This window comes from Tachypleus tridentatus, chromosome 3 (genome assembly GCF_004210375.1).
Source record: "Tachypleus tridentatus isolate NWPU-2018 chromosome 3, ASM421037v1, whole genome shotgun sequence".
NCBI classification, from domain to species: Eukaryota; Metazoa; Arthropoda; class Merostomata; order Xiphosura; family Limulidae; genus Tachypleus; species Tachypleus tridentatus.
In genome coordinates, this window is record NC_134827.1 from 19,050,386 (window position 1) to 19,073,576 (window position 23,191).

Here is a 23,191-nt window from a genome sequence, read left to right on the forward strand (position 1 = left end):
AGAAGATCATACACATACACCAATGTATGTTTTTCTCAATTTTTAAGCTGAATTTTGTTCGTGAACCTTTCACTCAGAATATTCTGGAAACGATTAAAACAGTTTGTCACCGTATTACACTGTAAAACACAACATTAAACAATCTTGCTCAGAACAATGTAAGATATTTGATAAACAAAAATCAGTGATAAAGAATCAATAAATTGACCCTACCAAAAAACATGACTGTTGTTGTTGTTCTATGTAACATGGGTATAAATGACTATTGTTTAAAAATGAAAGATGTCAGGGTTCATCCTCTAAATAATACAATCACACGTGTGTTGTGCGTATGCTTCACAAAAGCGTTTCAAAAGTTTTGAGATTGTTAATAAAAAACAACGCTGCGTATTGAAGAAAGCTTTGGTTTGGTTGTTATTAAGCGCAAAGCTACACAAAGGATTACCTGTGATCGAAACTTGATTTTTATAGTCGAAAAGTCCCCAGATTACTGCTCAGCCACTAGGGGGCACTGACGAGAACTCCTTTAGAAATAATCAGTACGTAATTGGAGTTCAAGTTGTTATACTTCAACTTCATACACAATATCACGTCAGCAATCAATGAGTTTTTACTTTAAAAGTACCTGCACGAAGTGCTGTCGTTCATTTATATGCCACGTACAACATCCAACACGAACAATATTATTCTAACCGGAAACCATCAACACACACTAGCATATAGTCAAATCTGTTCAACAACTAAACTGGGAAACTTGCGCAAAATCTGTTTTATTTGAAGGTATAAATCACTTATTCTAATCCATGGGTGTACTACAGTATCTTGCATCAATTTCAAGTGCCTTACTCTAGGTTCTGCAAATGTCTAAATTTATAGTGCCTTATTTTCCTCAAAAAAGTCTTTAATCATCGTATCCAATTTTCACAACACGTTTTTAAATACTCCCAGCACATAAGATAAAGTAAAATCTCTTTTACATGTTTACTTCCTGAGAGAAGATGAAATTATATTTTAAGATAAAATAATTCAACAACATTTTACGGATATTTTAACTTAAGCATTTGATTTTCAAACATTTTTTAAAAATTTATATACATTTGTAAGTCCTCGAAGTTTCTATAGTCACACGATATTGTAAAATTAATTTCACAATATACAAGTTTTAACAGTACATAAAACATTACGCACATTAATCTTTATTTACAAATAAACAATGCAGTTTTGAATTATTGTAACGATTTACTCAGTGACTAAACCTAAACCAGAAAAAATATGCAAAAAATCAAATTAGAAATTAATTTCCGAAAGTAAAGAGGCTTTCATAGAGATATTCTTACATTAAAATCTCGACAGTTCTTTTGTTTTTGTGTTCAAGTATTTTTTTATGTTTAGTTCTTGACTAATTTAAGCTAGTTTCATTTAAAAGATACATTAAATCGCTCTTTGTCTAGTATCCAAGTACCCGTATATATTTTGCTGTTTGTTTTTTGAATTTCGCGCAAAGCTACTCGAGGGCTATCTGCGCTAGCCGTCCGTAATTTAGCAGTGTAAGACCAGAGGGAAGGCAGCTGGTCATCAACACCCACCGCCAACTCTTGGGCTACTCTTTTACCAACGAATAGTGGGATTGATCGTTATATTATAACGCCCCCATTGCTGAAAGGGTGAGCATGTTTGGTTTGGTGACGGGGATGCGAACCCGCAACCCTCGGATTACGAGTCGCACGCCTTAACCCACCTGGCCATGCCGGGCTTATATTTTGCTAAATTCAGTTATTTTACACAAGGAAAGTTTAGTTTTGTCCAAAATCAGGTATGGTTATAGATAACATATATGGCATGCATGATGGCTTGATTTCTGGAACTTGAAGAATGAATAAAAGACAAAACGAAAAATATGAGATAAAATTATTCATTGTTCAGGAACCGAAATAATCACAAGTCATCATTTCTAAATCACATTCCAAATATTCCCTTCATGCTATCCACAACGTATTGTACATTATGACATACACGTTTCAAAATTGTCGTGTTGTGAAGGCGTGTTTAGCCAAAAAACTAATCTTACAATCACAGCTTAAAATACAACATAAACTGGTTGGCTACTTCATTGGTCAGTAACATGAAAACACAGTATTACTCAATACGTTTATTTATTTTGTTGTTAAGCGCAAAACAATACAATGGGCTGTCTGTACTATGCCCACCAATGGTATCGAAACATGGTGAAGTGTTATAGACCTTCAGATTTACCGCTATGAAGGGCTTTATCCGATAACAAGATTAAATTCCAACCAAGAAAAAGGGAGAGTGAACTTATGTCTTAGAAGATAGACACAGATTACAAGAAAAACTCTGTCTGCAATCTGAGATTTTTATATTAACAAAGTACTTCAGAGTTAAAGTTTTAAACTACAAAATGTTCAGAGTGATGTTTCATATGCTCTTCATCAACGTACATTTAATATGAGGTAGTCAGGTTCTGGCTATTATTTTTTTTATTAAACAGAGGAATCGATTTTTGCAGAGTACCACAAGGAACTTATTTGTTTTCCCGGAGAATGAAAGTGTACCAACATCTTTTACATTAGGAAACTAAAATGGTACGACACAAAAAAAGACCTCAGGTCGTTTTATTTCATCACATGTTTGATTCTGTTTACCAACTAGTAAAAGCAACACCGACTGATAAACAAGAAACTTCAGATAAAGCAAATAATAACAGCAAAAACAAACATCTAAAACGTTTTAAACTTTCTTTGAAAATGTTACAGTAAAACGTTTGTACATATAACTACACGGACTCGTGCTTTTACAATATGTACTTATGTGGTTTAATAGATAATTTACTTATTTAAAACTAAGAAATCTGTGTACCCTTGGACACAACACTTCAGAATAAAGGTAATTTATACCCCAATTTTCATTCTAGTATTAACTGATAAGACTGTGCTTTAACAATATTTACAGATCTGTAAAAAGCGACACCTTTGTTAATTCGGTTCCATTCAGAAGTGAAAAATATTCTGATAAAGTGTAACACTGTGTAGCTGTTACAAGTTTCCTAAACTTTAGTGAATTTAAGTATTTTAGGAACTTAAACTAAACTGATGAAAATAAGAAACAGACTACAAAACATAATAGATATTCCTATTAAGACAAAATAAGACTTAACAGTGATGACATAAACATAATTTAAACCAGTAACGCACGTAACAGTTCTCAAGTGATTTGCTAATACAGAGGTCTGGCCTCTTTGATAATGGATATAGCAGATATAATGCTGTTGACATATCATTGTAAATTTGTCATGGCTTTCGCTCACGAGTTCTTATCAATAACAAAATCAACATTACAAATGTCTTAAGAGGTAAGACATGTTCTTACAGTGTACATAATACAACCAAAATTTTGCAGGCCTAGCCTTTTGTTAAATGCATGTATAGCGTGTGTGTTTTTTTCTTATAGCAAAGCCACATCGGGCTATCTGCTCAGCCCACCGAGGGGAATCGAACCCCTGATTTTAGCGTTGTAAATCCGGAGACATACCGCTGTACTAGCGGGGGGCGCATGCATAGAATGAACATGTTTACATGTGCAGGGAAAACGTCTAAGAAAAATATGACTACAGCACAAAAACATAAGTTCTGTTATAAGAAGGTTAGTTCAGAGCGACACGGGGGGACTAACGCTTTAAAAGTAGTACACGACTACTATTTTTCTGACACATTCTCTCACCCCACAACTCTGTTCAAGGGAGTCAGGTGATTCACCTCTTTTTAAGTGATGACTCAGTTGGCCTTGCTGACTAATTATTTCGGGAGCACGCTGTTAGCTGAGGACGGAAGAGAAGGGATCCTAAGCACATGCTCCTATGGCTGTGGGTGCTCAGTTTCATTGACGTACGAATATAACCGACGATATACAGCTACAACGTTTCACGTCTCGTTTTGAAGAGTATGGAAGTCTCCGCAATGATTTAAAATTATTAGTAAGTACAAAGGGATTTGTTTTCGTGCTGTTATTAAGTAATTTAGGAATACCGAAACATATTAATCACGGGGGGAAAAAACCTTTTATGGTTGGTATGTTTGGGACTTCATGCTCCAGTTTCTGATTCCAAGGGAAAAACTGAATAGAAGACTAATTGATTTATGCAAAACACTGCATCTAACCATCAGTCTAACTAGAACGTCGCTCACGCGGGAATTTAAATATATTTTATTAGATATCTAAATGTTAAACATTTAGATATTACTTCGCTGAGATGCACATTAGAGGCACCGTTATAAAGTACAATTTGTTTTATGGCGTATACTTGCACAGCTTGGTAAATACATCACTGTATGTGTATGTTCGCATACATCTGTACTTTTTGGTAACGTATAAGTTAGTTCACAGAACAAATCAATATTTGATTTTTTGGTGTTACAGTTATAAGATTTACACAGTGGTAAAGGACCGTTAATTTCGTTACGTTATTACATTACGAATGCATAATCCCCAAAACTTACGTCAGTATCTGCGTCATCCTCCACTTCAATCCCGGGGTCAGAGAGCAATTCGTCATCGGTGTCGTTTCTGAGGTCAGACGGTTCGGCTACCCACTGACCTGTTCGTCGTTCACAAAGCGGGGAAAAAGCCGCAGTTACTGCCGCCATGGCAAGGCTAGCAAGACTGCGGCTTTTCGTCTTCACGTTCGGATCCCTATACGTTAATACTTTTGTATTCCTGCGCCTGCCAAGGGCGAGCTCATGTGGAGCTGACTTTCTCTCTCATTGGCGGACAAAGAAGTTGGTGTAGAGTGGCCACGACGTTGGACGCCGGGAAGATTGAATTTTCAGCTTGCTATAGACTGGCTCACCGTGTATGACTACATCGGGTGCAAGGTCAAACTGAATCACACAAAAAATGTCTGACTTCAACAAAGTAGACACAGGTCAACACGTTCTAGACGAGTGATTCAATCAAGCAAAAGAAACATAACCAGATAGACGCTTATGCTTATCAGAAACGCGCCAAAGCGATACAAAATTCAGCACTGATAGGCGACTCACTTTTTTTTTCAGCGCCTCATTAACAAACACAGACCAGTGTAATCTGATGAACTTCCTTATACACTGATCAAGGTGTTTTCATCGGATAAAGTGAACAGATATATTCAGTCACGTACTATAAGCTTCCCCTTCAAGTTTCCAAAGTTAAATATTCGATTACGATGGTGTTCTTCTTGCACATTTAAATCTTTAGAACGAAACTGAAATTGTGTTACTACAAATAAATTAATGCTATCAAACAGTTCATTTTACGTTTTGACGACATTCTCTGAAGTTATTTTCTTTTTATTAGACGACACACGAACTAAACAAAAGTATAATTAGTTCAACTTTAGAATTACACTTGATTTACCACTTTAATGTTGTAATTTTTAAACACGAAAAACAAATTCAACGCGAACTATGTTATATTTTAAGTTAATTCTCTACACTGTGAACTGACGAACTACTAAGTCATGACAAGCAGTGTGTCTATATACGTACACGTGAGGCAGCTAAAGCTGATTGGTCCATTGAACTTCCAGTAGCGATGTGTTCTACAGACGAATGACTACCACGTGGAAACTGCTTGAAGAGCGAATATGCGCATGTACAACACACACACACACACATATATCCTTTTCACTTTCGTATGATTTTTGTACGTCTTGTGTTATGTTTTTCAACGAAACACCGATCTTATAATTTTTAAATGACAGGAAACGAACCGAGGGGAACCGCATGTATGATATGATAATTTAGACTCCCGTTTATCAGAAAATAGTGCATATAACACCTGATACACAGCACAAAGCGATTTGTGGATAACATCCCACGCTTTTTATAGCATTTTTTTATATAATGAAATTAAATTACACGCACCAAGCTTCTCTGTAACTGTTAAATAAAACATAAAGATAACATACTTAAAATTATACTTTTATTGGAAAAGAAACTCGACACGTCCTTAAGGAACTGTAAAGTTTTTTTTGTTAACTCGAAATTAGCAGCGTCCAGACTTTAACGTAATAAAACCTGCTACCAGTTAATATTGATATTCTTACCCATCGTGGAAGCTGCAAGATATACTAGGCAGTCAAACCACGTGAAGCATGTAAAGAATGAAAAACAAGAAAAGAAAGAAAGAATTTATAGTTTCCATATGGCACATCATTAACTGTTCCATACGATCACTCATGCACACGTATTCGTTCATATCAAACCACTAGAAAGTGTCTTCTATTCCCACCTTTCACAACCTCTGTAAAACGGATATGAAATGGGGAGAGAGCATTTTAATAAAATAACTCTGAAGAAACTGACACAGCAACGGCGACACATGTGCACTGGCTTTTTAGTTGTGATCCACCATTTCTAGAGAGGAGACCTATCTCCAAGCGCTGGTGTCAGCCGGGGCCAGCAATGTTCGGGGGAGAGGGGTTGTCGAACCGTTGTTCCCTACTTCGAGCGTATCACACGTGTTGTTAAAGTCATAAACGACAAGCTGGCGACAGAAGCTCCATCTAGCTTTTCTTTTTCTTCATCCCATCATTGCAGGCTTCTTGCCAATGGACAGCAGGAGGCAAGATGAATACAAACATGTCTTAAGTCACTCGTCGCTGTGACCGTTGTTATTAAGAAGAATACAGTTGTTTTTTTTTCCTTTTTTACAAATGCACCTTGAAGCTTCTGTCTCCATTCGTAAACCAGCTGCTCTGCTGCCTCCCTTTTTCCCCTCTCTCTCTTATAAAGCACGTGCATAACCTTCCATTAAAATCCGGTAGGAGGTCTAACAAAACTTTTGAAAACCAAATATTAACGTCAGGTTTCTTTGTTTTAAATTTCGCGCAAAGCTACACGAGGGCTGTTTGCGCTAGCCGTCCCTAATTTAGTAGTGTAAGACTAGAGGGAAGGCAGCTAGTCATCACTACACACCGCCAACTCTTGGACTACTCTTTTACAAACGAATGGTGGGATTGACCACCACATTATAACGTTCCCACGGCTGAAAGGGCAAGCATGTTTGGCGCGACGGGGATGCGAACTCGCGACCCTCAGATTACAAGTCGCACGCCTTAACACGCTTGGCCATGCCGGGCCAACAGAGGTACGAAAGGAACACATGCTATATTTACTGGTCAAACTGCTTAGGGCCATAGAAGATAATTTCCAAAGTTTCCGTCAAATTTGATGAGTAGTGACAAGGCCTTCATAAAATTAACTTCCAGTTCTCAACAGGAAACTGGAATGCGAAATACATTAATAGACAATAATGATACAACTCTTTAATATTGCTCAAATGTGAGAGCCATGCACGCTTTGTAACGCCTGTCCAATTGTATTTTCAGTTAACACCACCCACCGCCAACTCTTGCGCTGTTCTTTGACCAACTAACAGTAAAATTAACTGTCATATTAAAACACTTTCATGGCTGAATGAACGAGTATGTTCGGTGAAGGAGATTCGAAAGAGCGAAGCACAAACTGCAGTCAAAACATTCTGATCACCAAACCATGTCAGGCCCAAATCACATTAAGGTCGGAACGTTTAACAAGACAAGTCTAAAACATGTAGAAGGTTCTAAAAGATTTGAGAGTCAAGTACTGTAGTAAAATCAAGAGCAGATAAAAATACGAGGTACTTGTTTCAAGATAACAGAGTTGTTTCTTGGCAGTAAAGGTTTTTTTTTTGGGTTTTTTTATCCGTTTCAGGCATGAAGCGGTACAAGTAAGTTCACCCCTTATATTAGCGTATGCAGTTAGTGTCATTTGTAAACGTGGGCTAAACTTGTACACAATGAAGGCAATTTGTTAAAACGTCGAGGAAGAAATAAAGTAATTTATTATAGTTCACGTGGACATAACTTTTCACCACACAATTTAAAAGAACCCGCCAAAGAAAAAAAGAGCAATGATTCAGCACTGATGTCAGAAGTAGGATTAGTTTGTCTAAATAAAACAGAACTTTGGTTAAACTTCAACTTTCATTCAATATTTTCACAAGGTCTTAGAATGATACAGGGGATCTAACAGACATGATGAAAGAATGGAAAGAAGAAGAGACAAAGCATTTAGAGAATACTAGAAAGAACAACACATAAAATTAAAATTAAATCAAGAGAGATTTTGTTTATTTGTAAATACAAAGCTACACAATGGTCTAACTGTGTTATGCCCATCATGGGTATAAACATCTACTTTTTAGTGGTGCAAGTCTTCAGACGTAATGCTGATCCGCAAGGGCACGGGGGGGAGGACAAGGAGACACAAACGTAAACAAAAAAAGACCAGAAAGAATGGTAGAAAATATGAGAAAATTTCTATGGAGGAGTTAAAAGGAAGTGTCGCACTACTTATGGAAGAATTTCAGTCAAAATAAAGGTGACTAAAGACAAAACTTGTGAAACTATAAGATACGTACAGAGGGACTACAATAACAACTTTGAAGAAATGCGGAAGGGCATCAGAGAATCACAGAAAGGCTGTAATGATAAAATTAAATATGTAAAAAAAAACAACTAAAGAAAGATAACAACAAGGTGTGTGTGTTTTCTTATAATAAAGCCACATTGGGCTATCTGCTCTGTCCACCGAGGGGAATCGAACCCTGATTTTAGCGGAGGATGACAACAAGAAAATAACCAAAGTACAAAATAACTTTAATGACAGAATAAAACATTTGAAAAAGGAATTAGAAATTGAATTTTTAAACTTTCAGTGACAACTATGTAAGGTGGTCACTGGACCTGTGGACCACCAAGAAGTTAAATACTCATATCAGTAATTGTTAGTAATTATTCTTCACGTAATGACGGAGGCACAATGGAACCAAATACTCTAACATATCCTAAGGAGTTGGTGGTTGTAAGAGCTTTTGTTAATGTGAAGAATAAAAGACGTCGTAATAAAAGCTGGCGATAGAACAAAAGATAACGATGATACAAGTGCTGATAAAACTGGATAATATTTAGGTTTCAATGATATGGTGGTAAAACCTAACCGCAAGAAATGATAAACTCCAAAGGGTTTGTTTGTGTTTTCTTATAGCAAAGCCACATCGGGCTATCTGCTGAGCCCACCGAGGGGAATCGAACCCCTGATTTTAGCGTTGTAAATCGGGAGACATACGCTGTACTAGCGGGGGGCGAAACTCCAAAGAGACTATATGATTTACTGACACGAATCGATCGATATACCATACTTTTTGGAGGAGAAACGCACCCCCCCCCCAAGAAAAAGAGACTTGGTGAATGTTCGACTTAGTGGAGTATATTATTATTTTTGATATTATGCTTGTACAAGGGATTTCACGATTAAGAAGAGGCAGTGTTATAAGCTATATTTTTAGTGTTGTAATTTGTTTGTTTACCAGAGGGAGCTGTGCTGTTAATCATACTAAAGACATTAAGATTTAAAAGATTAATTAGGTAAGCCTAGAACACATGAAAAATTCTTAAAGACTTTACGCCAAGTGAAAATAGTTTTCAAAAAGGTTAAAAATAATTAACCAACTTAATATCATTTACATAAATTTGGTTTTGTATTATTAGCATCAGATAATTTCTGAAATATCGGTCAACAAAAGAACAGCGATACAACAGCATTATTAAGAAAAAATAATCTATATACCATCAACCTTAAAAAAGCATGATCTTAAACTCGTGCACGCTCGAATTAACTTGAAAGTGACGTTTAATAAATTTTTCCGGCTTAACGGTAGGCCCTGCATGGCCAAGTGGTTAAGGCGCTCGACTCGTAATCCGAGGGTCCCGGGTTCGAGTCCCCGTTTAACCAAACATGCTCGCCGTTTCAGCCGTACGGGCGTTATAATGTGACGGTCAATCCCATTATTCTTTGGTAAAAAAGTAGCCTAATAGTTGGCGGTGGGTGGTGATAACTAGTTGCCTTCCCTCTTGTCTTACACTGCTAAATTAGGGACGATTAGCGCAGATAGCCCTCGTGTAGCTTTCCGCGAAATTCAAACCAAACCTTAACGGTATCTATTTCCGTAGCTTTTTATGAACTCCATAAACTGATAGCTGTGGTAACAGATACATAGGGTAGGACAACTAAGTGTATAAATTATTAAGTAATAAAAATACAGCCATCAATTGAAACAATCATTATTTAGCGGACGAAAGTTTGCATTCTGAGAGAGTTGCATATTATGTAAATAGTTTTATTTTTAAACGTGTGCATTACCAGTCTTCATTATTACGTAAGTCTAATTGTGGAATGAAAAATTCAGTTTAAAAATGCATTTTTTTTAATATTCAGGAACTGCACAGCTTTTGTGGGAAAAATATCGATATGAATTATGTATGTTAAGACGGTGAAACACCCTCAATTTTCGATAGGTTTTTTTCATAGAATGGAAATATTAAAAATATTATGTAAAACAAACAAAACGTTAACCACTTGTACCTCCAAACGACCAAAATGTGATCTGCATCTAATTCCAAGTTGAAAAATATTGGTTGACGTGGATTTTAACAAATAAAGCACGAAATATACTTGTATATTATGTAAAAAACAGCATGTGCACCGAACAGCCTGTAGGCGGTCAGTGGGTCAAGGTCACGTCAAATACGAGCTAATAAAGTAGATAAATTTACTCCTATTAAGTTTGTTTTCTAGTTACGTTTCTACTAACATATTTTTCACGATCATCATTTATGAAACATTTCCCACAAAAGGCCTCTCGCGATACACATGCACCACATATATCGTGACTGTCATACATTATGAGAAAAGTGTCATAAGCACTTGGGCTGAAAAACAAAGATTGTACACATTCTAGTTTGTCCTTGTTAATTTCCTGTAACGAAACATTTCCCACGTGTTGGTTCATGTGGCCCCGATTATCAGCAGCTCACTTAAATCCCAGAGGATGAACAAAAGAAATCTGTATATCCAAACTAAGGGGAACGTACTGTAATTGCAACAGCTAAATTATGTACATAAATCATAAGTGGATGTATATAATTTTGTGCGTCTTTATGGTACAATATTTTTCAGTGTTTGTTGTTCTTTCGTAATTTCTACAAAACAGACCAAGAAGTTTGATAATCTAAATAGCACTAAGTCATCATCACCATTTTGTCAAGGTCAGGACTTTACTGTGTAGCGGAAGCTTATGAAAAAAAAATTGAAAAGTAGATAAATGCGTTATTTTACAAGTTGATGTCGTTGTTTGTTATTAAGAACAAAGTTACAAAAAGGGCTAGCTGTGTTCTACCCATCACAGTTATCAAAACCCGGTTTCTAGCAGTATAAGTCCGCAGACTAGTGCCACTAGGGGGTGGGGTGGAGCGTTGAATTGAATAAAGGAAAAGAGTTTTTGTATCTCTTGTTCTGATTAAGTTTTCCCAAAAATGTTTTTTTTTTTATTTTTTTTTCCTGTAGAACGAATTTCGAAAAACAGCACGAATAGCTAGAAGGGCTATGTTACACATAAAAGATAAAGAAACAAGTGAGCCCAAACTGTTACAGACGGCTAGCTATAATCCGAAACGGTTTCAGTTTATGTAGGTGCCAGTTCGATCTGTTGTATCGATTACCCTGCGTCTCTTCCACCATCCTAACGTCTGCCTAGTGTACTAATACCCGTGTATTGTTGTGTCTGTTACCCGAGCGTAAATTTAAGGTTCTTCTGTACACTATATTACAATACCTGTTTAGAGTATTTTTCCTAATGCACGTCTGTGAAGACATTCGGTACGTTTTGCCACAATGATCATTTAATGGACACCCATTTATTAACTTTTTATTGCACGACTTATGAAAATACTGAGAATAAATGTTTTCGTTGAATTTCTCACTTAAACGAGCCCACAATGCACAACAAATAATGTGCACCAAATTATACTTTAATAAACTATAAATGAATATATTACCGAGAAGTAAAACTGTTCAATTGAACAACCAACAAAAATACTTTCATGGTATTTAGAGTCACCTAGAACTACCAGGATTCAAATACGGGCCTAAAACATTTCTGTGTGTATTAAGTGACAAAGACTGATTTATTACTTCCACATTACAGTGTGCAATAGAAAGTTAAAGGGTTTTAATAAATTTTACCACAGTGTAGCATTATTAACGTACATTTTGTTCGATTCCGTTCAGTGTAGAAACATCTGATAAGCTGTCTTATCGTCACAGTATACTGGTGGGAAACGAGTTTCCTGAAATTGAAGACTCCCGATATGGTCGTCTGTCACATCAAATCCCACTCAACGTTTACCGTTTCGTAAAAGTTATGGGTGTCACGTCGCATCAGTTCGAAACGTAAAAAAAAAGTCAAACGTTTCTGTTATGCTTATTCGTCCCCATTAAAAAGTGTTTTAAAAGTATAATAATACTAAAAATAAATATTTCTTTACTGATTTGCGCTCCTCCATATGGTTTGCTTTTTGTTTCGAATTTCGCGCAAAGCTACTCGAGGGTTATTTGCGCTGGCTATTCCATATTCAGCAGTGCAAGGAAAGAAGGAAGGCAGCTAATCATCACTACCCACCGTCAACTCTTGGGCTACTTTTTTTTAACCAATGAATAGTGTGATTGATCGTAACTTGATAACGCCCCCACGGCTGAAAGGGCGAACATGTTTGGTGTGACGGGGATTCGAACCTGCGACCCTCAGATTACGAGTCGAGTGTTTTAACCACCTGGTCACGCCGGGCCAACTCCATATGCAAAAATGGATAATAAAACTTTATAAACAATTCAGATACCTTAGAAGACGTTAGAAATACATTATACAGCCATAAAATCAACAACACCAGTTTGGGAGCTATTGGTGCAGACATTTTCCTTTTATAACTATACTTTTTTTTTTTTTTAGAGAAGTACAAAAAGAAAAGGTATTTAGTTATATTTTTAATACGATTATCTTTTCATATATATAAATATTGGGTTTGTTTTATTTATGTAGATACAAATAACACACCACGTGTGTGTGTGTATATATATATGTAATATACTGACGCTTCATTTCAAATAGCTGTCAAGTTTTATTTTCTTTAGAATATAATGCGATAACAAATAAATTGTGACGCGTTCCGAATCACACCCAAGAATGGTAGAATGCATTCACCAAGTTATCATCATGTCATTTCTTTATATAAATCTTCAAATAGTGCACACAACAACACAGAGAAAAGGTAAATTTGTTTACTCTAAACTCGATTCACACAGGAAAACGAACAAACAACTAGTTACATAAAAACAAAGTTCGCAATATTTCAATTAATTGCAAAAATGTTTCAAGCGGGGTACGAATTGTTTGCTGATGTGAAATCCTTTCAAAACAGTTACCACAAAGTAACCATACAACACCTGTAACAGTTACCACAAAGTAACCATACAACACCTGTGATTAACTGAGAAGAATTACCAAAATATTCTAAGTCTGTAGTTCAAAGTTACTTCATTTCTGTATGCAGTTCAAATCTGGAAAACATTACTACAATTACTTCATATTAAGTAATTCTGTTACTTACTACAGCAATAAATTATGTCTCACTTTTGTGCACAGTTAAAACGTGAGTATTCTATATATTGTGCAAGTTTCTTCCTTCTTCTTAGATCACACATTTGATCATTGCTCCTGTACAGAAACAAAACAAAGTCATTTTTTATTACATGACATCCAACAAGTACAACCACAACACATATTATGAATCAGTGTAATACATCAGTCACCGGTAAAACTGGTTGTTGATTATAACGTGCTTAGATTACACAGGTCTGCAAATCTAAACTTCATAAAAGTTGTTTTGGTTTTATTAATGAACTTTCTATAGTTAAGCTACACAGATTTCGAAAATAATATTCTTTTCTGTCTATCACGTAAATAGTTTTTACAAATCGGCTTACTTAGATGAAATATTTATTTCGTTTACCACAATGAACATTTTCTAAAATGTGTTTGGGTTTTAAATAAGACTCTAGAGTCTTAATTGGTCTAAAGAAACCTAGAACAGGTGGCTATCAACATATTAAGCATAACAAAATGTGGCCCGATTTCAATGAAAACGATTCACTTATGTAAAAGTACATATGACGTTTTGTGGGAAAATCTGTATATGATATACATGCATCGATATCAATTTCGGATTCAGCGTAAAATAATTATTGTTGGATTTCTATAAAGGTCGATACAATAAAACCATAACAGGTCTGTGATTTTTTTTATTAACATAAAACTTTAGATTTTCCGCGTTTGTTTGTTTTTGGAATTAAGCGTAAAGTTGCACAATGGGCTATCTGTGCTCTGCCAACCACGGGTATTGAAACCAGGTTTCTGGCAGTGTTAGTCCGCAGACATATACTGGAGGTCGGTTTTTCGCGTATTGACAATGTGCGTGAGAACTATTCAACTAACAACGACGCATATCAACTTTGAGGCCTCGGGTAAACTTGAGCATATATCAAAATGTTTGCTTCCCCCCCCCCATTAGACCAATCAACATTTAGCGGAGATTAAGTTACGCCTAAATGTGCCGATTTAAGTATCATTTGATTTTATATATTGAAAAAATAAAAGGAACTACAACCATTACAGCCTCAGGTAGAACGAGGTGCAAGACACGTGCACATGATGTTCCAGCTTTACACCTGGCTTCCTCGTGTAACTCGCGCCTTATCTATATCACCTGGTCGTTCAAAAACAAGAAGAAAACAAGACGCTTGTCTAGGAAACGGCAGATGGTCTTTTGCCTTTTGAAGTAATGACAACATATTACTTTCTCAATCTTACACCTGGATCCCACCTCGTTAAGAACTGGATCAGGCACGAGCCTCTTGACAACGTTATTTACTTTTAATGACATTCAAAACAAGTCCTAACACAGCTTCTGATAGGCTCCATAAACCAAGGTCAATAGCGGTCGATAAGGAAATTTGTGCTTAGGAAAATACGAAACTATCATTGTTATAGCATAACAACTGTCTAATTATAAATACCAGTGAATACTGACTCTGGAATACAAGGAGTATTCAGAATATACAAACATCCTATTTTGTAAAGAAAGATATAATTAAACCTTCGGTAATATAGTATTCAAACAGTATGAGACACGCTTATCATACGTAAAAACAAAAACCAAGGTCAATTTTCACAAAAATATAGCACCCATATCAGGCCTTTATTTAATAACATATCACCTACAGCAAGTCTTTATTCAATATTATAGCGCCTATAGTAAATATTCAATAGTTTTAAAAATAGAAAACACGATGGTTTAAAAAGCTTTAATTTATGTATGTGTGTATATGAATATTCCAGATTAGTCCATGAGTGCATCGTGGCTGTAGCCGGAATTTGATATTCTGGAAAATGTAAATATCAAACCAACTTGTAACAGATTTAATATTATTTGTTAATTTAATATCTATGTTTGTTTCACTTTAATATATACTTAGAAGTGCATGTATATTATATTGTTAAATGTATATTGTTAAAGTTCCGCCTGTTCTACAAATTTCTAGAAGATTCTCGCGCGTAAGAATCAGCAATGCACGATGTGTGAATGTAAAATATCAGTGTTGTTACCTCAGTTGAAATTTCTAGAAAATCTTGCCTAATGAGTATAAAAGGTAGCCATCGCAACACATTGGGGTTGGTTTGTTTTGAATTTCGCGCAATGTTACACGAGGGCTGACTAGCTGCCTTCCCTGTAGTCTTACACTGCAAGATTAGAGACATTGATAAAAGAGTAGCTCAAGAGTTGGCGATGGGATTAACCGTCACATTATAACGCCACCACGGCTGAAATGGCGTGACGGGGGATTCGAACCCGCGACCCTCAGATTACGAGTCGAGTGCCTTAACCACCTGGCCATGCAAGGCCATACAACACATGGGGAGACAGTATAATATTGTTGGTTAAACCTCGGAAGCTGTAATTGTGAAGACATTAGAAATCTTCCTCGGTGAAAAATAAGCTTATAAACCGCTTGAGTCCAGCCAAGAATAGAACCAGTTAGCTTTCCTGTCAAGAAAAGTGTACCTGTGCATCTACATTGAATTAATTCAATCACCGTGAACGTCAATAAAAGATTCAGTTCCAGAGAAAATAGAAGACTCAGTAATGTTTGTAAAGCTCTTTTATGTAAACAGTTATTTGTAGTAACTTATTATAAATTTTATTGGTGTTTGCACATTAAAATATATTTGCGTTAACACAGAAAATTGTGTGTATCAATCTTGTTGACAAATGTCACAAATTTGATATTATTGACATTCAATTAACTTTTAAATTAAAATAACAAATTCCGGCTATTTAAAATCATAATACATTAATATAACATAATAAATCGGATACTCATCCGAAATAAATTATTATACATAATAAACTGTATGTAATATCAAATAAAACATCGAATATACAGAGATTGTTCATTTTATTAGGGTTCCCACTGCAATAACTCTATGTAACAAAATTTTTACTTTTCTTGTTCCTGGGCAGAAAGTGTTACTTCCCAATTGCTTATGCCTAAAATAAACGGAGAAGATCTATTTTTCTCTTCAAACTTTACTTTTGTGACCTGGGAGCATATAACAAAAACATGGTGGGAAACTACATTTGGGGGCTGATACGTGAAAGTGATTTACAAAACAGTCACAAATCTCGAAAAACTACTCACTTCTAAACATTTTTGTATAACTTTAGTATAAATACATGTAAATCTTGATTCACATGTTGTTTTATTCAGACCTTATGTAAATGAAAATGTGTAAATTTGACCGTTTTTACATGTAAAATAGGTTAATTTCTAAATTTCATTATCCAGGTCACAAAAGCAAAGTTTGAAGGGAATAATGGCCATTTTCTGTACTTTCACAACATAAGCAATTAAAAAATAACACATACTATCCAAGAACAAAATTTGTGTTACATAGTTTAATGTAACAGCTTGAACTAAGCGTGGAAGAAAGGAGATGATTGGACGCATCTTATCTGATAGCATTCCGTTTAGTCCAATACATGGGCAGATTACAATAGAGAGATTCGAGATTATTCCAACATTTCTCGACTGAGATCCAGTGACTGTGCTGGTTAAGTTATAAAGTATGTTCTTGGAAATAATGTTGGATAACTCGATCGCTTGTTTGTTTGTTTTTGGAATTTCGCACAAAGCTACTCGAGGGCTATCTGTGCTAGCCGTCCCTAATTTAGCAGTGTAAGACTAGAGGGAAGGCAGCTAGTCATCACCACCCACCGCCAACTCTTGAACTACTCTTTTACCAACGAATTGGGATTGACCGTCACATTATACGCCCCCACGGCTGGGAGGGCGAGCATGTTTAGCGCGACGCGGGCGCGAACCCGCGACCCTCGGATTACGAGTCGCACGCCTTACGCGCTTGGCCATGCCAGGCCTAACTCGATCGCTGTAGATTGTTTGGTTGTTCGTTTGTTTGTTTTGAATTTCGTGCAAAGCTACACGAGGGCTGTGTGCGCTAGCCGTCCCTAATTTAGCAGTGTAAGACTAGAGGGAAGGCAGCTAGATAGGATGTCATTCGCCCTTCTAACGGAATTGAAAAAACCCTCCCATGCCACAAGGAACGTTCTCACCTTACAGCTACCCCTCTCCGAATCAAACCACAATAGTTATCATCGTCTACAGTTTGTATTCTAACCACAACAACAGACACGTTTTCCTGTTTAACACTTTTAGTGAAGTAGGGGACTCGAACTGAGTTTCAATTGTCATATGACATTTGCTATAACGTTCCTTGCGTGGTATAGCTGAATTTTGATTACCTTGGACAGAATTAGTTAACTGGGCTACAATTATTACCAGTAGATGACAGCTACAACTTTACCCAATAGAACACTGACATTCATGATAGATTTCTATAACCAATGACTGCGAACAGGCATTAATAGAAATGGTATTTAACAACGGTTCTCCAAACAGACGAACATCCGCCATCATGTCCCTCAAGTCTTACAGATCCCAATTATTTGCACACTGTCTTGCAGTTTAGTTGAAATATCATTTAATTTCTACATTAATAAGACTCAAGTTATCACTTGACATACCACGTGATCAGCCTCTCTGACATACCCAAGTATAGTGTGTTTGTTAAGTGGCCAGTCAATGACACTTACTTAAAAAATAAAAGTGTCATGTGAAAGGAACATGGTGTTATTTCTATAAGCCAAGTTTCTACATATATATTTCTTATAATATTTGTAACAAAACAACAACGGCAGCATTTATTATATTATAAACGAGTGTTCAGGTCTTGAGGGCACTTTATTCAAACACAGTAAAACGTAGCTCAATATGCCATGCCTCACAAAGAGATGTTAACTTGATTTTGTATCTTACAAACATTAATCAACTCTATTTTTATTTCTATTACGTTGCATTTTTTTTTCATTGTTCAGGGGTCATGTCGTGGGTCAAAAACTATTACTGCGATTGTTTATTGTCGCCCAATAAGTTTTCAGAGTTACAATACTAAAAATCCAGAGTTAGATTCCCAGAAGTAGACAGAAAGTAGATAACCTGGCCTATCACGTAACTATTCGCTAAATGGCCAACAATAGTCTTTTTTTCTCAAGGGATGGGTGGATAATCAGGGGCCCATCGATAATTTTATTTTATGTAAAATTACATGGGATGTAGGGCCCACACAACCTTAAATCCGCCACTGAGAACATGTCTCGCTGTTAACGTGTCGGGCTATGGATCAGAGGGGGTATGGTTATCGTAAAATTAAAAAAAAAAATCGTTTCCTGTATTTTCGTGCCGTGATGTACGTTATAAGAATGATGACCAAACCCTACTATTCGGTTAGACAAAGGTAGACAAAGAACTAGCGGTGGGTGAGCATAACTAGCTGCCTTCTCTCCAATCTCTCAGTTCACAATCAAAGACAACATAAATAGTTCTTACACAGCTTTGCGTGAATATCAGAAATAAAGACTTTCACGCAGAGAGATACAACGTTTAAGACCAACTGAATGAAAATTTGGACGCTTTTCTAAATGACGTCATTCCATATAAAAACGGAAAAAGGTGTGCTAACTTTCCACCCGTTTGTTCCTCAAACCATGAGAATATTTCTCAATGAACTTACACGAACTGCTTATGTATATATAAAGCTACGTTATTGTTTTACAATATACAAACAAGTTCTATACCCTGAAGATGACGTCGGGATAATTACATGTTTATCAGGTTTCTACGTCGTCCCATGATCACCGGATGTGATCTCATATCCAACAGTTTAACTTCACAGTAACTAGAAATGCGCGTGTGAGAACACCAAAATGGACAGAAGTTTAGTGAATATCGTTACTGCCTAACTACACATTTTGAAGTGAGGTCGTAATAATTTATTATTACTTTCTTAGTGCAAAGCCACACAAACTATTTGCAATCTTAACATTGCGGGGAATCGAACCCTCGATCTCAGCGTTGTAAGTCCGTAAAGGTATCGCTGAATCACCGGGGGGTTAATGGGAGTAAGAGTGAGGTAACATATTTTTTTTCTAATAATAACATAGAACACGGTCTTATTGTCAGAAAAAAAAAGATATGATACATATTTACAGCGAAAAAATAACCGAATTATGATTGCTGTAAGAAAAAAAATACGTAAATTACGTCCTGCCAACTTATAAGTTTAGTTCACCCTCTAACACTTGCGTTGAAGCAATTTACCGTCTCGATAAACAAGTCGTATTTTCATCCGGCCTTAAACCATGATATTAACCGAAAGACCTCTTCGGTACTGGATATAGCAGTTATAAGGTAGTTGACATGGTGTACTTTCACTCGAAAATTATTATCCTTATAATACCAAAAATAGTTAGCATGCTGTTCTAATTACATTAATCTCAGGGCTGAGTTGAATTCGCAGTATATTTTTATTTGGGGGGCTCTGTTCGTTTTTGGCTTTCGCAAAGACGAACAGAGACTCCTAATAAAAGAGAGCTTGTTTATTGACAAACGCGAAGTCCCTCCGAGGTAATGTCGTTTAAAGATATAGTAAATTACTGTTGGTACTAAAAAATGCAGTCGATTATCAAGTATTTTAAGTTCTAACTTATGAATGACTGAAATACTTCATATTTAAAAAAATCACGTTTACACACGAAGTTTTATCATTGCTCAATAGCCAGTACGTGAAATACAAACACATTCAACGTCATTAAACCTAAATTCCGGTTATAGTTTGAATATTGCTTTATTTTAACTTTTGTAACAGAACACTTTTGGAACATGCTACTTTTTTATTTTGTTACCGATTTCAATATTTATTTTTCTCAAGGTTATATCCATTATGTCAAGTTTGCTTACACAATGGTAATTCGTGCACCCAGTAATTGCCAGTTGACGAAAAACGAAAATATACTACGCTTTAGCGCCATCTTATTTCTCTTACATAGCTTGGTATAAAATGTGCCGAAAGAGTTTTTTTTTTTTTTAATGAAAGAAGCAAAAGATACAACAAAAAATAAAACAAGTATCAATGAAGAGGGTGTTAAAAATGCTCTAAGTGTATGTATGTGGAAGGTATATTTGCTTGTTTCGAATATTCACGCAAAACTACACAAAGCCGTCTCTAATTTCGAACTGATACGCTACAGGGAAAGCATCTACTCAGCAGCATCAGACGCCAACTCTTGGGTTACTCTAATCGCATAACAGAACTTTACATACACTCTTATAACAGTGAGCGCAATTTTGCGTAGCGGGACGTGAACCCGAAACCATCGGGTTCATAGTCCTGCACGCTTCATCGCGCCTGGCTAACAGATGGTGTAATTTTGTTTCTGTTCGCGTAAATTTTTGAATTTATCTCGTGCATGTAGGTGGCGTGGGTAAGAAAGAATCGATCAACTCGTTTTGCTGCAGTCGGTTTTAATCTTCCAACTGATAACATGTACAGCAAGCTATTAAAGCCGTACCGCGTTGCCAAACAAGCCACTCTTGACGTACTTGTCATTCACGTGAAGCGTTATCCCCTTGTTTATCGCTCGCTAACGGGGTATAATAAAATACTGACTGACTAAGTTCCACGCAGAGTCAAACTTTACAATGGATTGAGTCAATATGTTACAACTCTTTTGGTTATCGACAACAGGGCCCAACAATGCATCCGATCAGCGCGTGATGATCTCAATTGCTTGCAGTAAACGATTTACACATGTTCCCTCTTTGGTGATTTATCACAGCTAGTATCATTTATGTTTCGTCTTTTGATAATATTTCACATCCAAAACATCACGCAGTGACAGTAAAAACAATTTTAGCGGTAGGTGGGATTAGGGGGAACGCAAGAACAAAACATGATCAATTAAAAAATGTTGAGAAACCCGCTTGAAGTAAAAATGTATCTCGGGACAACTGGTATAAACATTAACACTTTTACTAATTAAGAAGGTTCAAACGTTGTTCTCTGCTTTATTAGTAAAAGTGTTAATATCCATACCAGCCGTCCCGAGATAAAAATAAATTTAACATGATTCTAAACTGCATAAATCTATACAAGACCCTTGTTACAAGTAAGTAGTGACTGATACAACGGGAACAAGCAGTCCCCAATAACTCTGTGCATATGGATATAACAAGCAGACCCCGATAACTCTGTGCATATGAACATGGTCATTTTGGTAATTGTAATGTTTTCATTTGAATGCAAATGACTGAACTTAGTGTGTTGATACAATTTGTGTGTGTGTGTGTGTGTGTGTGTATTATGTGCAACAGCTTGTTTTCTTATGTTGATATTTAATTTGTCGTTAACATACACAAGGGCTATCTGCGCTAGCCGTCCCAAATTTAGTAGTGTAAGACAAGAGAAAAAGCAGCTAGTTATCAATACTCACCGCCAACTCTTAGGCCACGTTTTTACCAACGAATAGTGAAGTTGACCGTATGCTGTAACGGCCTGGTTCATTAAATTTCTTTTTATATCCCAGACTCACGTTCACTTCCGTAATCACCTAAAACTTTGTTTTGATGTTCCGGTCTCGTGTTTCTGACCAAGAACAATACATGTACAAACTGGTACCTATTAAATAACAGCTAGTATACCTACAGTATGTACTCTGCACATATGTTCAAACTGGCAGCTATTAAATAACAAATGGTATATCTACGGTACGTACTCTCCATACAAATACAAAATGGTAGCTATTAAATAACTGGTATATATATATATATATATATATATATATATAGTATTTATTCTATACACACTTACAATATGGCAACTATTAAAGAACAACTGGTATACCTACAGCAGGGGTGGGCAAATTATTTTTCATAGTGGCCATAACTGTGACTAATGAACACAGCGTTGGCCACACTATTACAAAAATAAAAATAAAAAAAGAAATAAGTTAGTTTAATCAAAATAATATAATTGCATTTCAACTAATCTTCAATGTGAAAACTGATGGAGGTTTTCATCAACAAGTTTCATGAAAATTTGCTAAATTTGTCAGTCAGCCGAGACCTGTATTGAGACTTCGAGAAAATCTAACGTGGGAAATGTTGACTCACACAACCATTTGGATACAAACATGGAAAATAATTTTGAAAATGCTATCTTTAAATTTGGAAGACCCTCATTTATCAGAATAGTGAGCCACACCTTTCTGATAGAACATTTTTGTTTACCTTTTATGTGTTCTACACTTTGTAGGGTAAGCATCTCGTCTTCAAATCCACATTTATCCAAAGACAAAAAAGATGTAATTTCCTTACTGAAATTTCCAAAATCAAATTGAAATGGATCATGCAAAAGTTCAAATATAAACTTCAAATTTTTAAGATAATTTTTGATGTAGTTTATATAGAGATCATCTTTAGCATCAGAGAACACATAGGTCCTTATTATTTTCTAGACAACTATTAAACTTGGCAAAATGTGTCAAACCATTCTTTTGTAATTGTTCCACAAGGAGGTTTAGCTTTAACTGAAATTCACCAATAGACTGATTGTTCGTTTACTATTTCACCTCTTCCTTGAAGCTTTGTATTCACATTATTCAAGTGAGCCATCAAGTCCCACAGAAAGTACAAATCACACTGCCATGACAAAGTCTCAGTTTCAGGAAAATTTTCAATCCTATCTTTTTCAACAAGATACTTTTATTTGAGGAAATAAGGTAGTAAAT

General features: G+C 36.0%; 1 protein-coding gene across 11 annotated transcripts in view; it reads right to left on the bottom strand.

Moving 5' to 3' along the window:
• The window catches only part of LOC143246476 (uncharacterized), a 112,368-nt gene that overhangs the window by 45,728 nt on the left and 43,449 nt on the right, over window positions 1-23,191 (bottom strand). Inside the window, exon 1 of one of the 11 annotated variants that reach the window (XM_076493257.1) lies at window positions 4,515-5,501. The exons of 8 other annotated variants lie outside the window; for them this stretch is intronic. In XM_076493257.1, the coding sequence (XP_076349372.1) occupies window positions 4,515-4,661 (147 nt within the window). In that variant the 5' untranslated portion in view covers window positions 4,662-5,501. Of the gene's footprint in view, window positions 1-4,514; window positions 5,502-23,191 lie in introns of those variants that run through there. 2 more of the 11 variants (XM_076493263.1, XM_076493268.1) reach the window with 2 other exon arrangements.